The 21,404-nt window shown below is 42.3% G+C and overlaps 1 protein-coding gene across 2 annotated transcripts in view; it reads right to left on the bottom strand.

Annotated features, from left to right (window-relative positions):
- SLC3A1 (solute carrier family 3 member 1) overlaps window positions 1-6,877 on the bottom strand; it is a 186,386-nt gene extending 179,509 nt beyond the window's left edge. For both annotated transcript variants that reach the window (XM_068127931.2, XM_068127930.2), the window contains exons 1-2: window positions 6,355-6,877; window positions 952-1,131 (exon numbers count right to left, since the gene is read on the bottom strand). In XM_068127931.2, coding sequence (XP_067984032.1) covers window positions 952-1,131; window positions 6,355-6,733 — 559 coding nt within the window. In that variant the 5' untranslated portion in view covers window positions 6,734-6,877. The remainder of the gene's footprint in view (window positions 1-951; window positions 1,132-6,354) is intronic.
- Window positions 6,878-21,404: the final 14,527 nt, after the last annotated feature.

Below are 21,404 nucleotides of genomic sequence, written 5' to 3' on the forward strand. Positions count from 1 at the left end.
TTACATTTTACAAGAACATGCATGTTTTCAGTACATATGAATAATTACATTTTACAAGAACAAGCATGCTTTCAGTACATATGAATAATTACATTTTACAAGAACAAGCATGCTTTCAGTACGTATGAATAATTACATTTTACAAGAACAAGCATGCTTTCACTACGTATGAATAATTACATTTTACAAGAACAAGCATGCTTTCAGTACATATGAATAATTACATTTTACAAGAACAAGCATGCTTTCAGTACATATGAATAATTACATTTTACAAGAACATGCATGTTTTCAGTACATATGTATAATTACATTTTACAAGAACATGCATTTTTTCAGTACATATGAATAATTACATTTTACAAGAACATGCATGTTTTCAGCACATGTAAAGGATTACATTTTACAAGAACATGCATGTTTTCAGCACATGTGAAGGATTATACACACATTTGTAGTCAGGTCAGTCTTTTGGGACTGTCAACGACGACAAGTAACCCAGTGCTACCTGCCGCATGGTCGGGTTGTCTCCAACTAAACCGACACTCTTCACTGGCTTTGCTCATGGGTGGATGACTGCGACACTCTACCAGGACCAAAAACAACACCTGGCTAAGGGAGGATGAGCTCCGTTAGGGAGCCAATAGTCAACCAGTACGGAGATGGTGTCTCCTAAAAAACACCTAATGGGGGTAAGAAAATGTACTTTTCTGCCTGGCCAAGTTACTCCCTCCTGTGAACATGAGGTTTCCTCGTTTCAGGACTAGGTCAAAGTTCTGCCAGTTTTTCCTCTTATTTTTCTTTGTAGCCCTTTACATTTAGTGGATCTCAGCCTTGTTAAAGGCAATTTTCAATAAATAAAAAACAAGGCATGAAGTTGCACAACTACAACCACATGTCATTTCCATAATTATACATCAGTCAACAACCATTCAAAGAAAGTTTACCTACCTCTATCATGGATGCTGGTGAGAAGGTCTTCAAAGTCTTCCATTGTTCCAAAGATGGGATCGATTTCCATGAAATTGGAGATGTCATAACCTGAGTCTTTCATGGGTGACTTGTAGATTGGATTAATCCAGATGGATTTGATATTCAACTCTTCGAAATAATCAAGTTTGCTCCAAATTCCTGGAGAGCACAAGACAAACACTCTGCAGCTCAGTCTGTAAACTTATTGATAGCTAAGGATCCAACATCTAACCATTTCCTCAGTGGTTAGTGAGATTGAACATCCCGCACACGCCCTCACCCCTCCCCAAAAAAATATCTAATTTTTACTTTTAGGCAGTGAATAAACAAAGGTAAGACATGCAGCCAAGGTTACCTGACATGAGCAGCCAAGGTTACCCGACATGAGCAGCCAAGGTTACCCGACATGAGCAGCCAAGGTTACCCGACATGAGCAGTCAAGGTTGCCAGACATGAGCAGCCAAGGTTACCCGACATGAGCAGCCAAGGTTGCAAGACATGAGCAGCCAAGTTTGCCCAGCATGAGCAGCCAAGGTTGCCAGACATGAGCAGCCAAGGTTGACCGACATGAGCAGCCAAGGTTGCCTGACATGAGCAGCCAAGGTTACCCGACATGAGCAGCCAAGGTTACCCGACATGAGCAGCCAAGGTTGACCGACATGAGCAGCCAAGGTTGCCAGACATGAGCAGCCAAGGTTGCCAGACATGAGCAGCCAAGGTTGCCTGACATGAGCAGCCAAGGTTAGCCGACATGAGCAGCCACGGTTACCCGACATGAGCAGCCAAGGTTGCCAGACATGAGCAGCCGAGGTTGCCAGACATGAGCAGCCAAGGTTGCCAGACATGAGCAGCCAAGGTTGCCAGACATGAGCAGCCAAGGTTGCCAGACATGAGCAGCCAAGGTTGCCCGACATGAGCAGCCAAGGTTGCCTGACATGAGCAGCCAAGGTTGCCTGACATGAGCAGCCAAGGTTGCCTGACATGAGCAGCCAAGGTTGCCTGACATGAGCAGCCAAGGTTGCCTGACATGAGCAGCCAAGGTTGCCTGACATGAGCAGCCAAGGTTGCCTGACATGAGCAGCCAAGGTTGCCTGACATGAGCAGCCAAGCTTACCCGACATGAGCAGCCACGGTTGCCTGACATGAGCAGCCAAGATTGCCTGACATGAGCAGCCAAGGTTGCCTGACATGAGCAGCCAAGGTTGCCTGACATGAGCAGCCAAGGTTGCCAGACATGAGCAGCCAAGGTTGCCAGACATGAGCAGCCAAGGTTGCCTTCTTGTTCAATTCACACTCCCATTGCCTTCCTGTTGTTAATTTATAATCCCATTGCCTTCCTGTTTTTAATTTATAATCCCATTGCCTTCCTGTTTTTAATTTATAATCCCATTGCCTTCCTGTTTTTAATTTATAATCCCATTGCCTTCCTCATTTTAATTCATAATCCCATTGCCTTCTTGTTCAATTCACACTCCCATTGCCTTCCTGTTGTTAATTTATAATCCCATTGCCTTCCTGTTTTTAATTCATAATCCCATTGCCTTCCTGTTTTTAATTTATAATCCCATTGCCTTCCTGTTTTTAATTTGTAATCAAATTGCCTTCCTCTTTCAAATTCATACTCCGTTGTTTAATTTACACTCCCATTGTCTTCGTCTGTTTAATTTATAATCCCATTGCCTTCCTCTTTTTAATTTATCATCCCATTGCCTTCCTGTTTTTAATTTATAATCCCATTGCCTTCCTCTTTTTAATTTATAATCCCATTGCCTTCCTCTTTTTAATTTATAATCCCATTGCCTTCCTCTTTTTAATTTATAATCCCATTGCCTTCCTCATTTTAATTTATCATCCCATTGCCTTCCTCTTTTTAATTTATAATCCCATTGCCTTCCTCTTTTTAATTTATAATCCCATTGCCTTCCTGTTTTTCATTTATAATCCCATTGCCTTCCTCATTTTAATTTATAATCCCATTGCCTTCCTCTTTTTAATTTATAATCCCATTGCCTTCCTCTTTTTAATTTATAATCCCATTGCCTTCCTCTTTTTAATTGATAATCCCATTGCCTTCCTCTTTTTAATTTATAATCCCATTGCCTTCCTCTTTTTAATTTATAATCCCATTGCCTTCCTCTTTTTAATTTATAATCCCATTGCCTTCCTCATTTTAATTTATCATCCCATTGCCTTCCTCTTTTTAATTTATAATCCCATTGCCTTCCTGTTTTTAATTTATAATCCCATTGCCTTCCTCATTTTAATTTATAATCCCATTGCCTTCCTCTTTTTAATTTATAATCCCATTGCCTTCCTCTTTTTAATTTATAATCCCATTGCCTTCCTCTTTTTAATTTATAATCCCATTGCCTTCCTCTTTTTAATTTATAATCCCATTGCCTTCCTCTTTTTAATTGATAATCCCATTGCCTTCCTCTTTTTAATTTATAATCCCATTGCCTTCCTCTTTTTAATTTATAATCCCATTCCCTTCCTCATTTTAATTTATAATCCCATTACCTTCCTCTTTTTAATTTATAATCCCATTGCCTTCCTCTTTTTAATTTATAATCCCATTGCCTTCCTGTTTTTAATTTATAATCCCATTGCCTTCCTGTTTTAAATTTATAACCCCATTGCCTTCCTGTTTTTAATTTATAATCCCATTGCTTTCCTCTTTTTAATTTATAATCCCATTGCCCTCCGCTTTTTAATTTGTAATCCCATTGCCTTCCTGTTTTTTAATTTGTAATCAAATTGCCTTCCTCTTTCAAATTCATACTCCGTTGTTTAATTTACACTCCCATTGTCTTCCTCTGTTTAATTTGCACTCCCATTGACTTCCTGTTTTTAATTCATAGTCCTTGGTTTAATTTACACTCCCATTGCCTTCCTGTTTTTAATTTATAATCACATTGCCTTCCTCTTTTTAATTTATAATCACATTGCCTTCCGCTTTTTAATTTATCATCCCATTGCCTTCCTGTTTTTAATTTATAATCCCATTGCCTTCCTCTTTTTAATTTATAATCCCATTGCCTTCCTGTTTTTAATTTATAATCCCATTGCCTTCCTCTTTTTAATTTATAATCCCATTGCCTTCCTCTTTTTAATTTATAATCCCATTGCCTTCCTCTTTTTAATTTATAATCCCATTGCCTTCCTCTTTTTAATTTATAATCCCATTGCCTTCCTCTTTTTAATTTATAATCCCATTGCCTTCCTCTTTTTAATTTATAATCCCATTGACTTCCTCTTTTTAATTTATAATCCCAATGCCTTCCTCTTTTTAATTTATAATCCCATTGCCTTCCTCTTTTTAATTTATAATCCCATTGCCTTCCTCTTTTAAATTTATAATCCCATTGCCTTCCTCTTTTTAATTTATAATACCATTGCCTTCCTCTTTTTAATTTATAATCCCATTGCCCTCCGCTTTTGAATTTATCATCTCATTGCCTTCCTGTTTTTAATTTATAATCCCATTGCCTTCCTCTTTTTAATTTATAATCCCATTGCCTTCCTCTTTTTAATTTATAATCCCATTGCCTTCCTCTTTTTAATTTATAATCCCATTGCCTTCCTCTTTTTAATTTATAATCCCATTGCCTTCCTGTTTTTAATTTATAATCCCATTGCCTTCCTCTTTTTAATTTATAATCGCATTGCCCTCCGCTTTTTAATTTATAATCCCATTGCCTTCCTCTTTTTAATTTATAATCGCATTGCCTTCCGCTTTTTAATTTATCATCCCATTGCCTTCCTGTTTTTAATTTATAATCCCATTGCCTTCCTCTTTTTAATTTATAATCCCATTGCCTTCCTGTTTTTAATTTATAATCCCATTGCCTTCCTCTTTTTAATTTATAATCCCATTGCCTTCCTCTTTTTAATTTATAATCCCATTGCCTTCCTCTTTTTAATTTATAATCCCATTGCCTTCCTCATTTTAATTTATCCCATTGCCTTCCTGTTTTTAATTTATAATCCCATTGCCTTCCTCTTTTTAATTTATAATCCCATTGCCTTCCTCTTTTTAATTTATAATCCCATTGCCTTCCTCATTTTAATTTATAATCCCATTGCCTTCTTGTTTTTAATTCATAATCCCATTGCCTTCCTCTTTTTAATTTATAATCCCATTGCCTTCTTGTTTTTAATTTATAATCCCATTGCCTTCTTGTTTTTAATTCATAATCCCATTGCCTTCCTCTTTTTAATTTATAATCCCATTGCCTTCCTGTTTTTAATTTATAATCCCATTGCCCTCCTGTTTTTTTATTTATAATCCCATTGCCTTCCTCTTTTTAATTTATAATCCCATTGCCTTCCTGTTTTTAATTTATAATCCCATTGCCTTCCTCTTTTTAATTTATAATCCCATTGCCTTCCTCTTTTTAATTTATAATCCCATTGCCTTCCTCTTTTTAATTTATAATCCCATTGCCTTCCTCTTTTTAATTTATAATCCCATTGCCTTCCTCATTTTAATTTATCATCCCATTGCCTTCCTGTTTTTAATTTATAATCCCATTGCCTTCCTCTTTTTAATTTATAATCCCATTGCCTTCCTCTTTTGAATTTATAATCCCATTGCCTTCCTCATTTTAATTTATAATCCCATTGCCTTCCTCTTTTTAATTTATAATCCCATTGCCTTCCTCATTTTAATTTATAATCCCATTGCCTTCCTCTTTTTAATTCATAATCCCATTGCCTTCCTCTTTTTAATTTATAATCCCATTGCCTTCCTCTTTTTAATTTATAATCCCATTGCCTTCCTCTTTTTAATTTATAATCCCATTGCCTCCACTTTTTAATTTATAATCCCATTGCCTTCTGCTTTTTAATTTATAATCCCATTGCCTTCCTCTTTTTAATTTATAATCCCATTGCCTTCTGCTTTTTAATTTATAATCCCATTGCCTTCCTCTTTTTAATTTATAATCCCATTGACTTCCTCATTTTAATTTATAATCAAATTGCCTTCCTCTTTTTAATTTATAATCCCATTGACTTCCTCATTTTAATTTATAATCCCATTGCCTTCCTCATTTTAATTTATAATCCCATTGACTTCCTCATTTTAATTTATAATCCCATTGCCTTCCTCTTTCAAATTCATACTCCGTTGTTTAATTTACACTCCCATTGCCTTCCTCTTTCAAATTCATACTCCGTTGTTTAATTTACACTCCCATTGCCTTCCTCTGTTTAATTTACACTCCCATTGCCTTCCCCACTCCACGTCCTTTTTGTGTTTTATTTTTGCAGGAACCTCTTTCATGAACGATTCCCCCAAATCATTAACAGTTCGTGTTCGGTTCGTGTTTGTAAAACCTCTAATGTGACGTATGTGGAGAGTTAGAGCCTCGCACAAACCTCGTAAGTCACCCTTGCCGTCGCCATCAGAGTCTTTGAAGGACAGAGGGTACACCTGGTATATGGGGCTCATTTGCCACCAGTCGAGACACCGCGGTGAGAGGACGATGATGGCGATGGGTGCGACCACCAGAGCCACCATGGCGACCACTATGAGCCAGAAGAGCGTTTCCCGCACCACACGGTAACGCATCTGCGACGAGAAGCGCAAAAGGACCTCCTTGGGCATTCCTGCGTACGGGGTGTCCGGAGCGTCGCTCGCCATCCCGTCCGTCCATGGCGTCTTCGAGTCGTCCGCTCTGGAGGTCTCAGGGTGAAGGTCAATGGACGCCGACCTTATGGTCACTTCGTCATTCAGATTAAAATTCACGTTATCCATAATACCGGACGAGGTACAGGTAGTCTTGGGGAATCGTTCCCACACAGTGAAGAACCAGGTGACACCAAGTTAATGCACACCTTATGATGAAGTTGGGCTTGGGTCGCATGAAACAACAGGTAATCGGTCGAGCCACGCCCTTCCGCGTCAGTTTTCATGTTTAAAAGAGGGCGGAGCCTAACTTTTCACCTGCCACACCCTCCCACGTCTTTCACTCTCCCATGATTCATTCTAACATCTTCATTGCACTTGTTAATGTAACATATTCATTGCACTTGTTATTGTAACATATTCATTGCACTCGTTATTGTAACATCTCCATTGCACTCGTTATTCTAACATCTCCATTGCACTTGTTATTCTAACATCTCAATTGCACTTGTTATTCTAACATCTTCATTGCACTTGTTATTCCAACATCTTCATTGCACTTGTTATTCTAACATCTTCATTGCACTTGTTATTCTAACATCTTCATTGCACTTGTTATTCTAACATCTTCATTGTACTTGTTATTCTAACATCTTCATTGCACTTGTTATTCCAACATCTTCATTGCACTTGTCATTCTAACATCTTCATTGTACTTGTTATTGTAACATCTTCATTGCACTTGTTATTCTAACATCTTCATTGCACTTGTTATTCTAACATCTTCATTGTACTTGTTATTGTAACATCTTCATTGTACTTGTTATTGTAACATCTTCATTGCACTTGTTATTCTAACATCTTCATTGTACTTGTTATTGTAACATCTTCATTGCACTTGTTATTCTAACATCTTCATTGCACTTGTTATTCTAACATCTTCATTGCACTTGTTATTCTAACATCTTCATTGCACTTGTTATTCTAACATCTTCATTGCACTTGTTATTCTAACATCTTCATTGTACTTGTTATTGTAACATCTTCATTGTACTTGTTATTCTAACATCTTCATTGCACTTGTTATTCTAACATCTTCATTGTACTTGTTATTGTAACATCTTCATTGCACTTGTTATTCTAACATCTTCATTGTACTTGTTATTCTAACATCTTCATTGTACTTGTTATTGTAACATCTTCATTGTACTTGTTATTCTAACATCTTCATTGTACTTGTTATTCTAACATCTTCATTGCACTTGTTATTCTAACATCTTCATTGTACTTGTTATTGTAACATCTTCATTGTACTTGTTATTGTAACATTTTCATTGTACTTGTTATTCTAACATCTTCATTGTACTTGTTATTGAAACATCTTCATTGCACTTGTTATTCTAACATCTTCATTGCACTTGTTATTCTAACATCTTCATTGCACTTGTTATTCTCACATCTTCATTGCACTTGTTATTCTAACATCTTCATTGCACTTGTTGTTCTAGCATCTTCATTGCACTTGTTATTCTAACATCTTCATTGCACTTGTTATTCCAACATCTTCATTGCACTTGTTATTCTAACATCTTAATTGCACTTGTTATTCTAACATCTTCATTGCACTTGTTATTCTAACATCTTCATTGCACTTGTTATTCCAACATCTTCATTGCACTTGTTATTCTAACATCTTCATTGCACTTGGTATTCTGACATCTCCATTGCACTTGGTATTCTGACATCTCCATTGCACTTGTTATTCTAACATCTCCATTGCACTTGCTATTCTAACATCTCCATTGCACTTGTTATTCCACCATATTCATTACCTTCGCAAAAGCGGAAGGTTATGTTTTGATCGCTGTGTATTTATTACCTTCGCAAAAGCGGAAGGTTATGTTTTGATCGCTGTGTATTTATTTGTATGTCTGTGTGTGTGTATGTTAATCGCATAACTCAAAAAGTATTCAACCGAATTGCATGAAATTTGGTGGGATGATTGGTTATTATACGGGACACATTTGATTAGATTTTGGGAAACAGATTTGCTCAAATTCTGACTATTTTTAACTCGATCGTATTTCACTCAAAGTTATGAGCGACTGAAGAAGAAGATGTCCATCCAGGACGTCATCACTATAACGCGATCTCCCGCGATCATTTCAACCTCAAAAAAAATTATAATTGCAGATTTGACAATAGATGAGGCATATTAACAAACGAATGAAACAGATTTGCTCAAATTCTGACTATTTTTAACTCGATCGTATTTCACTCAAAGTTATGCGCGACTGAAGAAGAAGATGTCCATCCAGGACGTCATCACTATAACGCAATCTCCCGCGATCATTTCAACCTCAAAAAAAATTATAATTGCAGATTTGTCAAGAGATGAGGCATATTAACAAACGAATGAAACAGATTTGCTCAAATTCGGACTATTTTTAACTCGATCGTATTTCACTCAAAGTTATGAGCGACTGAAGAAGAGGATGTCCATCCAAGACGTCATCACTATAACGCGATCTCCCGCAATCATTTCAACCTCAAATGAAATTCAAATTGCAGATTTGTCAATCGGGGAGGCATATTAACAGACGAATGAAACAGATTTGCTCAAATTCTGATTTTTAAAAATCGATCGCATTTCACATAAAGTTTCACATCGCATACACTCCCATGCCAAGTACAGAACAGTAGCTGCGGCGAAGGTATGCGCTCTACCGAGTGCCCGGATTCTAGTTTGTATGTCTGTGTGTGTGTGTGTGTGTGTGTATGTTATTCGCATAACTCAAAAAGTATTCAACCGAATTGCATGAAATTTGGTGGGATGATTAGTTATTATACGGGACACATTTGATTAGATTTTGGGAGCAATCGGGTCAAAGGTCAAGGTCAAGGTCACGAAAAGGTCAAAATCGTATTTTTACCATAGCGCGGTCAATTTTTATCCAATTGGCATGCAACTAATGCCAAAATGTTCAGAATTCAATGCCCGATCTTGTGATATACGACATGACCCAGTGAAGACATTACCCTTGTTAGCGGTTGGGGGTCAAAGGTCAGGGGGGTCACGACCTTGCAAAATGTGCGTTTTTTGTCATAACTCGGTCAATTCTTATCCGATTTGCATGAAATCAGCACCAAACTGTTCACTGTTCTGTTCCCTACACTCCCATGCCAAGTACAGAACAGTAGCTGCGGCGAAGGTATGCGCTCTACCGAGTGCCCGTTCTAGTTGCACTTGTTATTCTAACATCTCCATTGCACTTGTTATTCTAACATCTTTGTTTATTTATCTTATTTGACTTTTTTTCACCAATTGCATCTCTTACATTATGAAAAGTCTCACTTTATGATCATCTATTTATTACACACACAATCTTTAACACCGCCCCACCCTGTACTGTGTTTAAAAAGTCTCACTTTATGATAATCTATTTATTACATACACAATCTTTAACACCGCCCCACCCTGTACTAAGTGTTTAAAATGTCTCACTTTATGATCATCTATTTATTACATACACAATCTTTAACACCGCCCCACCCTGTACGAAGTGTTTAAAATGTCTCACTTTATGATCATCTATTTATTACATACACAATCTTTACCACCGCCCCACCCTGTACTAAGTGTTTAAAATGTCTCACTTTATGATCATCTATTTATTACATACACAATCTTTAACACCGCCCCACCCTGTACTAAGTGTTTAAAATGTCTCACTTTATGATCATCTATTTATTACATACACAATCTTTAACACCGCCCCACCCTGTACTGTGTTTAAAATGTCTCACTTTATGATCATCTATTTATTACATACACAATCTTTAACACCGCCCCACCCTGTACTAAGTGTTTAAAATGTCTCACTTTATGATCATCTATTTATTACATACACAATCTTTAACACCGCCCCACCCTGTACTAAGTGTTTAAAATGTCTCACTTTATGATCATCTGTTTATTACATACACAATCTTTAACACCGCCCCACCCTGTACTAAGTGTTTAAAATGTCTCACTTTATGATCATCTATTTATTACATACACAATCTTTAACACCGCCCCACCCTGTACTAAGTGTTTAAAATGTCTCACTTTATGATCATCTATTTATTACATACACAATCTTTAACACCGCCCCACCCTGTACTAAGTGTTTAAAATGTCTCACTTTATGATCATCTGTTTATTACATACACAATCTTTAACACCGCCCCACCCTGTACTAAGTGTTTAAAATGTCTCACTTTATGATCATCTGTTTATTACATACACAATCTTTAACACCGCCCCACCCTGTACTAAGTGTTTAAAAAGTCTCACTTTATGATCATCTGTTTATTACATACACAATCTTTAACACCGCCCCACCCTGTACTAAGTGTTTAAAATGTCTCACTTTATGATCATCTATTTATTACATACACAATCTCGAACCGCCCACCACGGACGAAGTGTGGACATTTGAACTTTGACTCCATCATTTATCAACCACAACAATTACTAACACATCGGAAAACCAGAAATGTACTGTTTTTAATTTAAATAGATCGAGCTTAACCAGGTACATTAATTACACCTGATTGAAAACGGAAGTAAAGAGTCATTTAAAGACCCAAAATTAATCAATACAAGAATATTTTAAATTGAAAAAGAAACTTTCACTGATCATTAAAACGATGTCACCCGCGAGTTTTACCGCCACGGCGACGTATCATTGAATGTATCTTGTACCGAGTTGTATCAATGACCGCGCATCACGTGGGTTGTCAAAACAACGCGTGTCACGTGGGGCGTGAAATGAACGTGGATCACGTGGGGTGTGAAATGAACTTGGATCACGTGGGCTGTGAAATGAACTTGGATCACGTGGGGTGTGAAATGCACGTGGGTCACGTGGGGTGCGAAATGCACGTGGGTCACGTGGGGTGTGAAATGAACTTGGATCACGTGGGGTGTGAAATGAACGTGGATCACGTGGGGTGTGAAATGAACTTGGATCACGTGGGGTGTGAAATGAACTTGGATCACGTGGAGCGTGAAATGAACGTGGGTCACGTGGGGTGTGAAATGACTTGGATCACGTGGGGCGTGAAATGAACGTGGGTCACGTGGGGTGTGAAATGAACTTGGATCACGTGGGGCGTGAAATGAACTTGGGTCACGTGGGGCGTGAAATGAACGTGGGTCACGTGGGGCGTGAAATGAACTTGGGTCACGTGGGGTGTGAAATGAACTTGGGTCACGTGGGTTGTGAAATGAACGTGGGTCACGTGGGTTGTGAAATTAACGTGGGTCACGTGGGGTGTGAAATGAACTTGGATAACGTGGGGTGTGAAATGAACGTGGGTCACGTGGGGTGTGAAATGAACGTGGGTCACGTGGGGTGTGAAATGAACTTGGGTCACGTGGGGTGTGAACTGAACTTGGGTCACGTGGGGTGTGAAATGAACTTGGGTCACGTGGGGTGTGAAATGAACTTGGGTCACGTGGGGTGTGAAATGAACTTGGGTCACGTGGGGTGTGAAATGAACTTGGGTCACGTGGGGTGTGAAATGAACTTGGGTCACGTGGGGTGTGAAATGAACTTGGGTCACGTGGGGTGTGAAATGAACTTGGGTCACGTGGGGTGTGAAATGAACTTGGATCACGTGGGGCGTGAAATGAACGTGGGTCACGTGGGGTGTGAAATGAACGTGCATCTGCTTCATGATATGTCTGATTGTATTTATTATTCTTGTGATAAATCAATGATCTGTCTGATTGTATTTATTATTCTTGTTATATATCAATGATCTGTCTGATTGTATTTATTATTCTTGTTATAAATCAATGATCTGTCTGATTGTATTTATTATTCTTGTTATATATCAATGATGTCTGATTGAATTTATTATTCTTGTTATATATCAATGTCTGATTGTATTTATTATTGTTGTTATAAATCAATGATCTGTCTGATTGTATTTATTATTCTTGTTATATATCAATGTCTGATTGTATTTATTATTGTTGTTATAAATCAATGATCTGTCTGATTGTATTTATTATTCTTGTTATATATCAATGATCTGTCTGATTGTATTTATTATTCTTGTTATATATCAATGATCTGTCTGATTGTATTTATTATTGTTGTTATAAATCAATGATCTGTCTGCTTGTATTTATTATTCTTGTTATATATCAATGATCTGTCTGATTGTATTTATTATTCTTGTGATAAATCAATGATCTGTCTGATTGTATTTATTATTCTTGTGATAAATCAATGATCTGTCTGATTGTATTTATTATTCTTGTTATATATCAATGTCTGATTGTATTTATTATTGTTGTTATAAATCAATGATCTGTCTGATTGTATTTATTATTCTTGTTATATATCAATGTCTGATTGTATTTATTATTGTTGTTATAAATCAATGATCTGTCTGATTGTATTTATTATTCTTGTTATATATTGTTGCGAATATGGAATTTGACCTCCATATCCGCTTGTAAATATTCCCCTATCTTCTCCGATACTCCCCAACTCTCCCCTTACCCCATTCCCTAGTCCCATTGTCTGTAAACAACACCCATTAGAGCCGATCTTCCCCTTCATTCCCCCATTAAATGTCGTGCCCAGGTCCCCCGCACCACACGTAGACAATTATAGGACATCTTGCTAGTTATTCTTAATCTATGTCAGTTAAGGACTTGTTTCCATTAATTATGACTCTTCGTTGCACCAGAATGTGATGATATGGCACCAGTAGGAGTTTAGGACCTTCCCATACCTCCCCGCATCTCTTCCCATCATCTCAAGCTCCAACAACAACCACAACAACAGCGGCTTTGCGTCCTCACTCCGGCTCGGTTGGCCGCCATTGAACATGTGCTCGACGGGGTTACCCAGAAGGGGGCTCCCTGTCGGCCCCTCGTCAAGGGCGGAGCCGGTAACCCCCGCACCCAATGAGAAGCCATGGGCCGATGCCATATGGGGCGGAGCTAACGAGCGAGGGCGTGACTCCCCGCCGGATATACGCGGCCCCGCGCCGGACGTGACGTGAGATGCGCCCCGAGCTTGGAAGGACAAGACGCCACCCTCCCGAGCGCTGAGCGACCTCCCCGGCATCTCCACCAAAGTCGCGACCCACGAGCGCTGAGCGACCTCCCCGCATCTGCTGGACACCACCGTACGTGATTCTGTCCCTGAGCCAGGTGCACCTGAGCCATCGACTGCCGCTTTCCTTGCCATCAAATCCCGTGTGAGTCAGCGTTGTCCCGTTTATCTGTGGTCTGTCTAGGGTTAATATAAGAGTGTGTCTAAGTGCCTGTCTTCCTATGATGTCCCTCTCGTCCCTGTAATCTAACCTTTTTCCGTACGAATATACTTGAAAATCGAAACCCTGGTGTCGTATTGTGTCATTATAGCCCAGCCGGGTGTCTTCTCTTTCCTATTGAGCCAGCGTAGCGCGATTAGTTAACATTCGGGCACAATCGGGTAACTTGTACGGATACGGCGGCCATCCCGCTCGGCCCACCATACCATCAAAGTCGTATCTGTAACAATTGGTGTCGGGAGTGAGATTCGAGGCCCGACCAAATTTTGAAGAAAAAAAAAAAAAACGAATAGAGGAAAAAAAAAAAATTTGGTCAAAATTTGGAGCGGCCGAAATTTGTTTTGTTTTACGAAACTCGAATTTTGCAAGTCGCGCTATGGCGGATCAAGACGGCTGGGGTCCGGTAGGGGAGAGTGAGGTAGGGTCGATCCAGGACCAAAATGAGGGACAGGAGGAGAGCGAAGCAGTGAGGGCGGCAGGTTCGCAAAATAGCGCCGTCACGCACGAAGTAGCGGGCGCGCAAAATGGCGCGCTCGCTCACGTGGTTGAAGGGTCCCAAAATAGCGGCGCCGCGGAGGGCGAGCCTGCGGTGGCGGCTGGGGACGCTGGGCAAACCGGGTTTGACCTCAGATTATTCTTGACCCAACTGAATGCAAAAATGGATAGGATGGAGGGCCAAATGAGGGTTGATAGTGGGCGATTGGAGGGCCAAATGAGGGGTACCGGTGAGAAGTTAGACAATAATTTTGAGGAGTTAGACAAGAAAATTGGGAAGTTAGACAATAATTTTGAGGAGTTAGACAAGAAAATTGAGAAGTTAGACAAAAATTTTGAGGGGTTAGACAATGGGATAAAAGAGGTGAGAAATGGGTTAGAGGGGGTAGAAAATAGAATGGCTGCCCAGGAGAATCAGATAGAGGGAGTGAAAACTGGGTTAACGGGGGTAGAAAACAGAATGGCCGCTCAAGAGAATCAAATGGAAGGGATGCAAAAAGGGTTAGAGGGGTTAGAAAACACCATGGAAGGCAAATTGAGGGACATGAGGGACCAAGCGGAAAGGGAAGTTAAACAAATGGAGCAGCAGATAGAGGGGGTCAGAATGGGGGTAGAAACCAAACTGGATGCTCACAGGGAGGAAATGGAGCAGATGAGGGTGGCATCTGGGCAGGAGATGCAAGTGATGGGAGAGCAGATCAGAAGAGGAGTGAGTGAGGAGGTCGGAGGAGTGCGCGAGGAGGTGAGGCACTGTAGGGAGCACATGGAGAAGGAGGTGAGAAAGGGGACTGTAAAGTTACAGGGGGGCATAGAGGACCTGACGCAGGAGGTGGAGCAGCTGACGGTGGGACAGACGGAGTTAGTGGAGCAGGTTCAAAGGAACACTGCGGTATTAGGAGGTTTAAAAGCGACACAGAAAGAACTAAAAGATGACTTGGTAGCGACGAAGAGGGAATGTCAGATGGTACGTGAGGGACTGACAACGAGGTTGGACGAAGTGATAGAGGTTATGGAGACGAAGGACCGGCAGGTGAGGACGCACATGGAAACGGTCAAGGTAGCCTTAGAGGATGAGCTTGAGGAGACGTACCGGGGAATAAAAGAGGTGAAGCACAAATTAGAAGAAGTGGAAGAAGGGATGAGCGAAATTAAGAAGCGACGGAGAGGGGATAAGAAAGAGATAAAAGAGGAGATAAAAGAATTGGTCCAAAGTCTGTGTTTGGATCGTGATGATGTGCTCATTAACCGGATGAGGGATTCGCAGGTGATGGAGGAGAAGCGAAGAGGAAGAGGACCTGGTGTAAGTGGTGACCAATATGGTCGTGCGTATGATGCGCCAGGTGATTTAATAAGCTTGGGGGTCGAGATAGACCCGGGTGTTCGTGAGAGGCCGTTGGTGAAGTGTGCGACAGGTCTGGTGTGCGAAAGAGGAGGTGTGCAAGAAAGTCCGACTCTGGGGTGTGTGAGGAAAAAGTGCGTGCCAAGGAGTGAGTGTGCTGGCGAGAGTGAGTCGGTCGTAGCGCGTGTGCGAGGGAGCACGTGGAAGCGCGGGGTGGTGAGTGTTACAGAGGGTGTGACGGGAGAGTGTGCGCAAGAGTGTGCGCGAGAAAGGTGTGTGACGGACAGGTGCATGAGGAAAGAGTGCGCTGTCAGAAGTAAGGAAGAGTGTCCACCTGTGGTGAGTGTTACAGAGGGTGTAACGGGAGAGTGTGCGCGAGAAAGGTGTGTGACCGACAGGTGCATGAGGAAAGAGTGCGCTGTCAGAAGTAAGGAAGAGTGTCCACCTGTGGTGAGTGTTACAGAGGGTGTAACGGGAGAGTGTGCGCGAGAAAGGTGTGTGACGGACAGGTGCATGGAGAAAGAGTGTGCTGTCAAGAGTAAGGGTGAGTGCGTTGTCACGAGTGGAGGTGAGAGTAGTGAGAGTAGTGAGAGTAGTGAGAGTGACAAGGAGCGTGAGTTGGTTGTGACAGGTGAGCGAGGATGTACACCTGGGATGGAAGGATGCACACCTGGAATGGTAGAGCGTGAATGGGAATGCACGCTGGAGTTGGTGGTGAGGCACGTGAGTGGGTGTGCGAATGAGGGCACACCTGTGATTGTCACAGAGGAGGTGACCGAGGAGGGGGCGCGAAGAGGTGTTTTGGTGAGGTGTGCGAGCAACGAATGTGTGCCAAAGTGTTCGGTGGTCAGGTGTGTGACCAAGGCTGTGAGTGGAATGAGGGTACCTGGGTGTGTAAGGAAAGGTACGAGGAGCATGGGCACGGCTGGAGGTGTGAGCAAGGAACGGGCTGCGGGGTGTAAGCGTCCAGGTGAAGCATCGACGTTAGACGGGGTAGAGTGTAGAACGACTTATAGCCGAATCGGGCCCTCGGTGCGTGCTGGGCCTCGCTTTGAACGGCCGCGTCCGTGCTCCACTAGGCGGAGCTGGCAGCCCGATAGAAAGGGTCGTCATGGCGACCACTTTTTGGTGAGACGTGCCGGCAGGTCGAGATCGGGACATTGGATGGCTCCACGCCGAGGTGATGCGTGGGATCTCGGCCCGGGTACGCCCCCGTCCCTGCCCCGAATGCCGGACGCATCCAGCCGCAGGCACAAAACAACCAGCATCCATTGCTTGGCTTTACGAAGCCGGGCTTTGGACAGGGATTGGCGCACCGAGAGGTATTAGTGAGTAGACTGGGTGATGAGGTTAGTGTTTTGGACCCCAAATTAGAGAAAAACAAAATGTGATGATTGGCAAAGGATTGGCAGTAGTGATTGGCAGATGATGGGTAGTGATTGGCAAATTTTTGATTTGTGGAAATTTGATGTGCAAAATTGGTAGTGAGCGATGGGCCCGGTGGGTAAGGGATCCCTGCCACCCTTCCCATAGTGGGGCAAATGCGCAATAGCTTATGGGGGTGTATGGCAGTGAAAACTAGCCCGGGTGGGTTAGGATATGGTGTGTAGGGATCTAGCGAAGATGACCTTAGGTAACGTTAAGGTTAGTTAGTGACTGATACCTGTAGTGGGGACGCAGGCAGATTAGTGTGGATTATAATGACGAGGGAGCGCAATAGTTAAAGGGACGACTGGGAAGCGCAAGTTTCAGAAGGGAGTAGTTAGCTGAGATGATGCCGTGTTTGTGAGGATTGAACAGGTGTGATTGCACAGGTGTGATTGCACAGGTGTGCAACTGGACAGGTGTGTGGAGCAGTGTATGAGTAGTGAGTGTTGTGGATCAGCGCGAATGCGCTTGGGGAGAGAAGGGTGCCGGTGGCACCAGGTGTGAGAGCACAGGTGTGCAAGTACAGGTGTGTGGAGAGAGTTGGAGTAAGTGGTACGGAGTGGTGTGCATGGTGCGAAGGTGTGGATGGGGGAAGAGTAGACCCCTTTCACGAGTACCCGGGGCGGGTAGTGTAAGTGTTAGGTAGAGGGTGCAGGTAAATTGTGGTTGGATATTGGCATTTGTGGTGCGGTTGCAGAATGGTGTTGTGAATGGGTGCATTAGTGTTGTGGAAATGGCTGGGCGTGTAGCCTGTTAGTGTGTGTAGTTGGTTGGGCACTCCACCACTGTGAGGATGTCGGCCAGGTGAGGCCGCAGGTGGGCTCTGGGAGCCGGTAGTTGTGAGTGGGTGCCTGAGGATCCCGGGTGTGGATCGGGCAGCCCAGTGCCAGACAGGGCACGGAGTGGGGAGAGAGCCAGAGGGCCTTCCCCAGGTAGTTAGGTTAGGGTGAGGAGCAGGTAAGCTCGGAGGCAACTGCAGTGGTGGAGGTGTGCAGGTGGGTAGACCCACTGGGAGAGGTACACGCCGCAGCCCAGAAATTGTGCGAGGGCACCGGGAGATGAATCGGGGGAGTGAGACCCCAAATTGAAGAGCACCACAGTTTGGCCAATGGGAATTGGTTTTTAGAACCCATAGAGTAAGAGGGCCAATGGTTTGGCCGGAGAAAGACCCCGGGTAGTGTAAAGTTGTTAAAGTCATTTAGGAAATAGTTAGGATTGAAGAACCTGTCGCACCATACGCAGCCACTTACCTGTGGTGATGATGATGACTCCACACCTGTGTTTTCTTTGTTTTGTGCAGGAAATGAGAATTGCTGTTGGATTTGTGAGACGCATCACGACGTGGATGAGACATTGGGGTGATTCCATCTCTCCCTCCCTAGGAGGGACTGATGATGAATTGGTAATGGCAAATTTTGATGTTGAGTTGAAAATGGCAAATTTTGATGAGAGTTGAAAATGGCAAATTTGATTGGTTAGGAGGGAGAGAAGACGAATTTGGTATATGGGAGGAACGGGGAAGACAGTAGGGATGTTTGTTGATTTGTAAAGTAGATGTTTATGGGTAGTGTTGTGTTTTGTTGATACAGTAAGGGGTAAGGGAGGGGCCATGTAGGTTACCTGGTGGGGGGGGCGTACGGTAGGAACGTACCTGTCTCACCTGGTTCCCATGTGCCCCCAGTGTGCATCACCTTGCATTGCGTGCACTTTTGCGCCCTTACCACCTTACTCACTTGTTTCTTCTTTTGTCTCCCACCTCCGAGGATCTGGCTTTGGGGTAGAGAGAGAGGAGAGAGAGGTGCTGGCTGCGCAGTTGTGGGCCTGCACTTTCGCTGTTCGCTGCCTGGATCGGTACACCATATGGACCGCAATGTTTGTGGCCACCCACAATGGACCGCAGTTCGTTTGCGGCCAAGCACCACCCGGGGATGGACCTATGGGTCAACGTGGCACCTATGCCATACAGGTGAACCACTTTTAGTTAAACACCAAGTGCACCACAAGAAGAGCAAGAGACACCTGCAGGGTTAGGGGTTGTTGAAGTTATTTTTATTCCAATGAACAATGGTGACTGCACCGATTGGTGGTGGGGTGGTGCTGTTGATGCTCGGGAAAGGGTGCTCTGCACGTTATTAAAGGCCGTCGGCCACAGAGCACTCGTGGGTTGGTGTATCGATGTTGGCAAGCGCGCTCTCTCTATGCATAACATCTGCATGTGTTCCTCCAAAGACAGGTCCTGGATCGTAGTGTAAATATCAGCGTAGTCTTGTAAATAATGCTCCCTACCGGCTGTATGTTTAGTTTGAGGATTCTTTCCGGATTCGGTTATCCTGTGGGTGTGTTTCTGAGAGGAGAAGGGTGCAACGTCGCAGGGGGACATATTTACTCATTTGTGAATATCTATAAAACTGTCGCACTCAGGGTAGAGTTAATAGTAGAGGGAACTACATTGCGTGCCACACTAAAGTAGGTAAAAATTTATCGGGTCGGGACGCCCCGAGGGTAGAGAAGGGTGCAATGTTGCGAATATGGAATTTGACCTCCATATCCGCTTGTAAATATTCCCCTATCTTCTCCGATACTCCCCAACTCTCCCCTTACCCCATTCCCTAGTCCCATTGTCTGTAAACAACACCCATTAGAGCCGATCTTCCCCTTCATTCCCCCATTAAATGTCGTGCCCAGGTCCCCCGCACCACACGTAGACAATTATAGGACATCTTGCTAGTTATTCTTAATCTATGTCAGTTAAGGACTTGTTTCCATTAATTATGACTCTTCGTTGCACCAGAATGTGATGATATGGCACCAGTAGGAGTTTAGGACCTTCCCATACCTCCCCGCATCTCTTCCCATCATCTCAAGCTCCAACAACAACCACAACAACAGCGGCTTTGCGTCCTCACTCCGGCTCGGTTGGCCGCCATTGAACATGTGCTCGACGGGGTTACCCAGAAGGGGGCTCCCTGTCGGCCCCTCGTCAAGGGCGGAGCCGGTAACCCCCGCACCCAATGAGAAGCCATGGGCCGATGCCATATGGGGCGGAGCTAACGAGCGAGGGCGTGACTCCCCGCCGGATATACGCGGCCCCGCGCCGGACGTGACGTGAGATGCGCCCCGAGCTTGGAAGGACAAGACGCCACCCTCCCGAGCGCTGAGCGACCTCCCCGGCATCTCCACCAAAGTCGCGACCCACGAGCGCTGAGCGACCTCCCCGCATCTGCTGGACACCACCGTACGTGATTCTGTCCCTGAGCCAGGTGCACCTGAGCCATCGACTGCCGCTTTCCTTGCCATCAAATCCCGTGTGAGTCAGCGTTGTCCCGTTTATCTGTGGTCTGTCTAGGGTTAATATAAGAGTGTGTCTAAGTGCCTGTCTTCCTATGATGTCCCTCTCGTCCCTGTAATCTAACCTTTTTCCGTACGAATATACTTGAAAATCGAAACCCTGGTGTCGTATTGTGTCATTATAGCCCAGCCGGGTGTCTTCTCTTTCCTATTGAGCCAGCGTAGCGCGATTAGTTAACATTCGGGCACAATCGGGTAACTTGTACGGATACGGCGGCCATCCCGCTCGGCCCACCATACCATCAAAGTCGTATCTGTAACAATATCAATGATCTGTCTGATTGTATTTATTATTCTTGTTATATATCAATGATCTGTCTGATTGTATTTATTATTCTTGTTATATATCAATGTCTGATTGTATTTATTATTGTTGTTATAAATCAATGATCTGTCTGATTGTATTTATTATTCTTGTTATATATCAATGATCTGTCTGATTGTATTTATTATTCTTGTTATATATCAATGATCTGTCTGATTGTATTTATTATTGTTGTTATAAATCAATGATCTGTCTGCTTGTATTTATTATTCTTGTTATATATCAATGATCTGTCTGATTGTATTTATTATTCTTGTGATAAATCAATGATCTGTCTGATTGTATTTATTATTCTTGTTATATATCAATGTCTGATTGTATTTATTATTGTTGTTATAAATCAATGATCTGTCTGATTGTATTTATTATTCTTGTTATATATCAATGTCTGATTGTATTTATTATTGTTGTTATAAATCAATGATCTGTCTGATTGTATTTATTATTCTTGTTATATATCAATGATCTGTCTGATTGTATTTATTATTCTTGTTATATATCTATGATCTGTCTGAATGTAT

This window comes from Myxine glutinosa, chromosome 9 (genome assembly GCF_964187855.1).
Source record: "Myxine glutinosa chromosome 9, kmMyxGlut1.1, whole genome shotgun sequence".
In the NCBI taxonomy this organism is placed as follows: Eukaryota; Metazoa; Chordata; class Myxini; order Myxiniformes; family Myxinidae; genus Myxine; species Myxine glutinosa.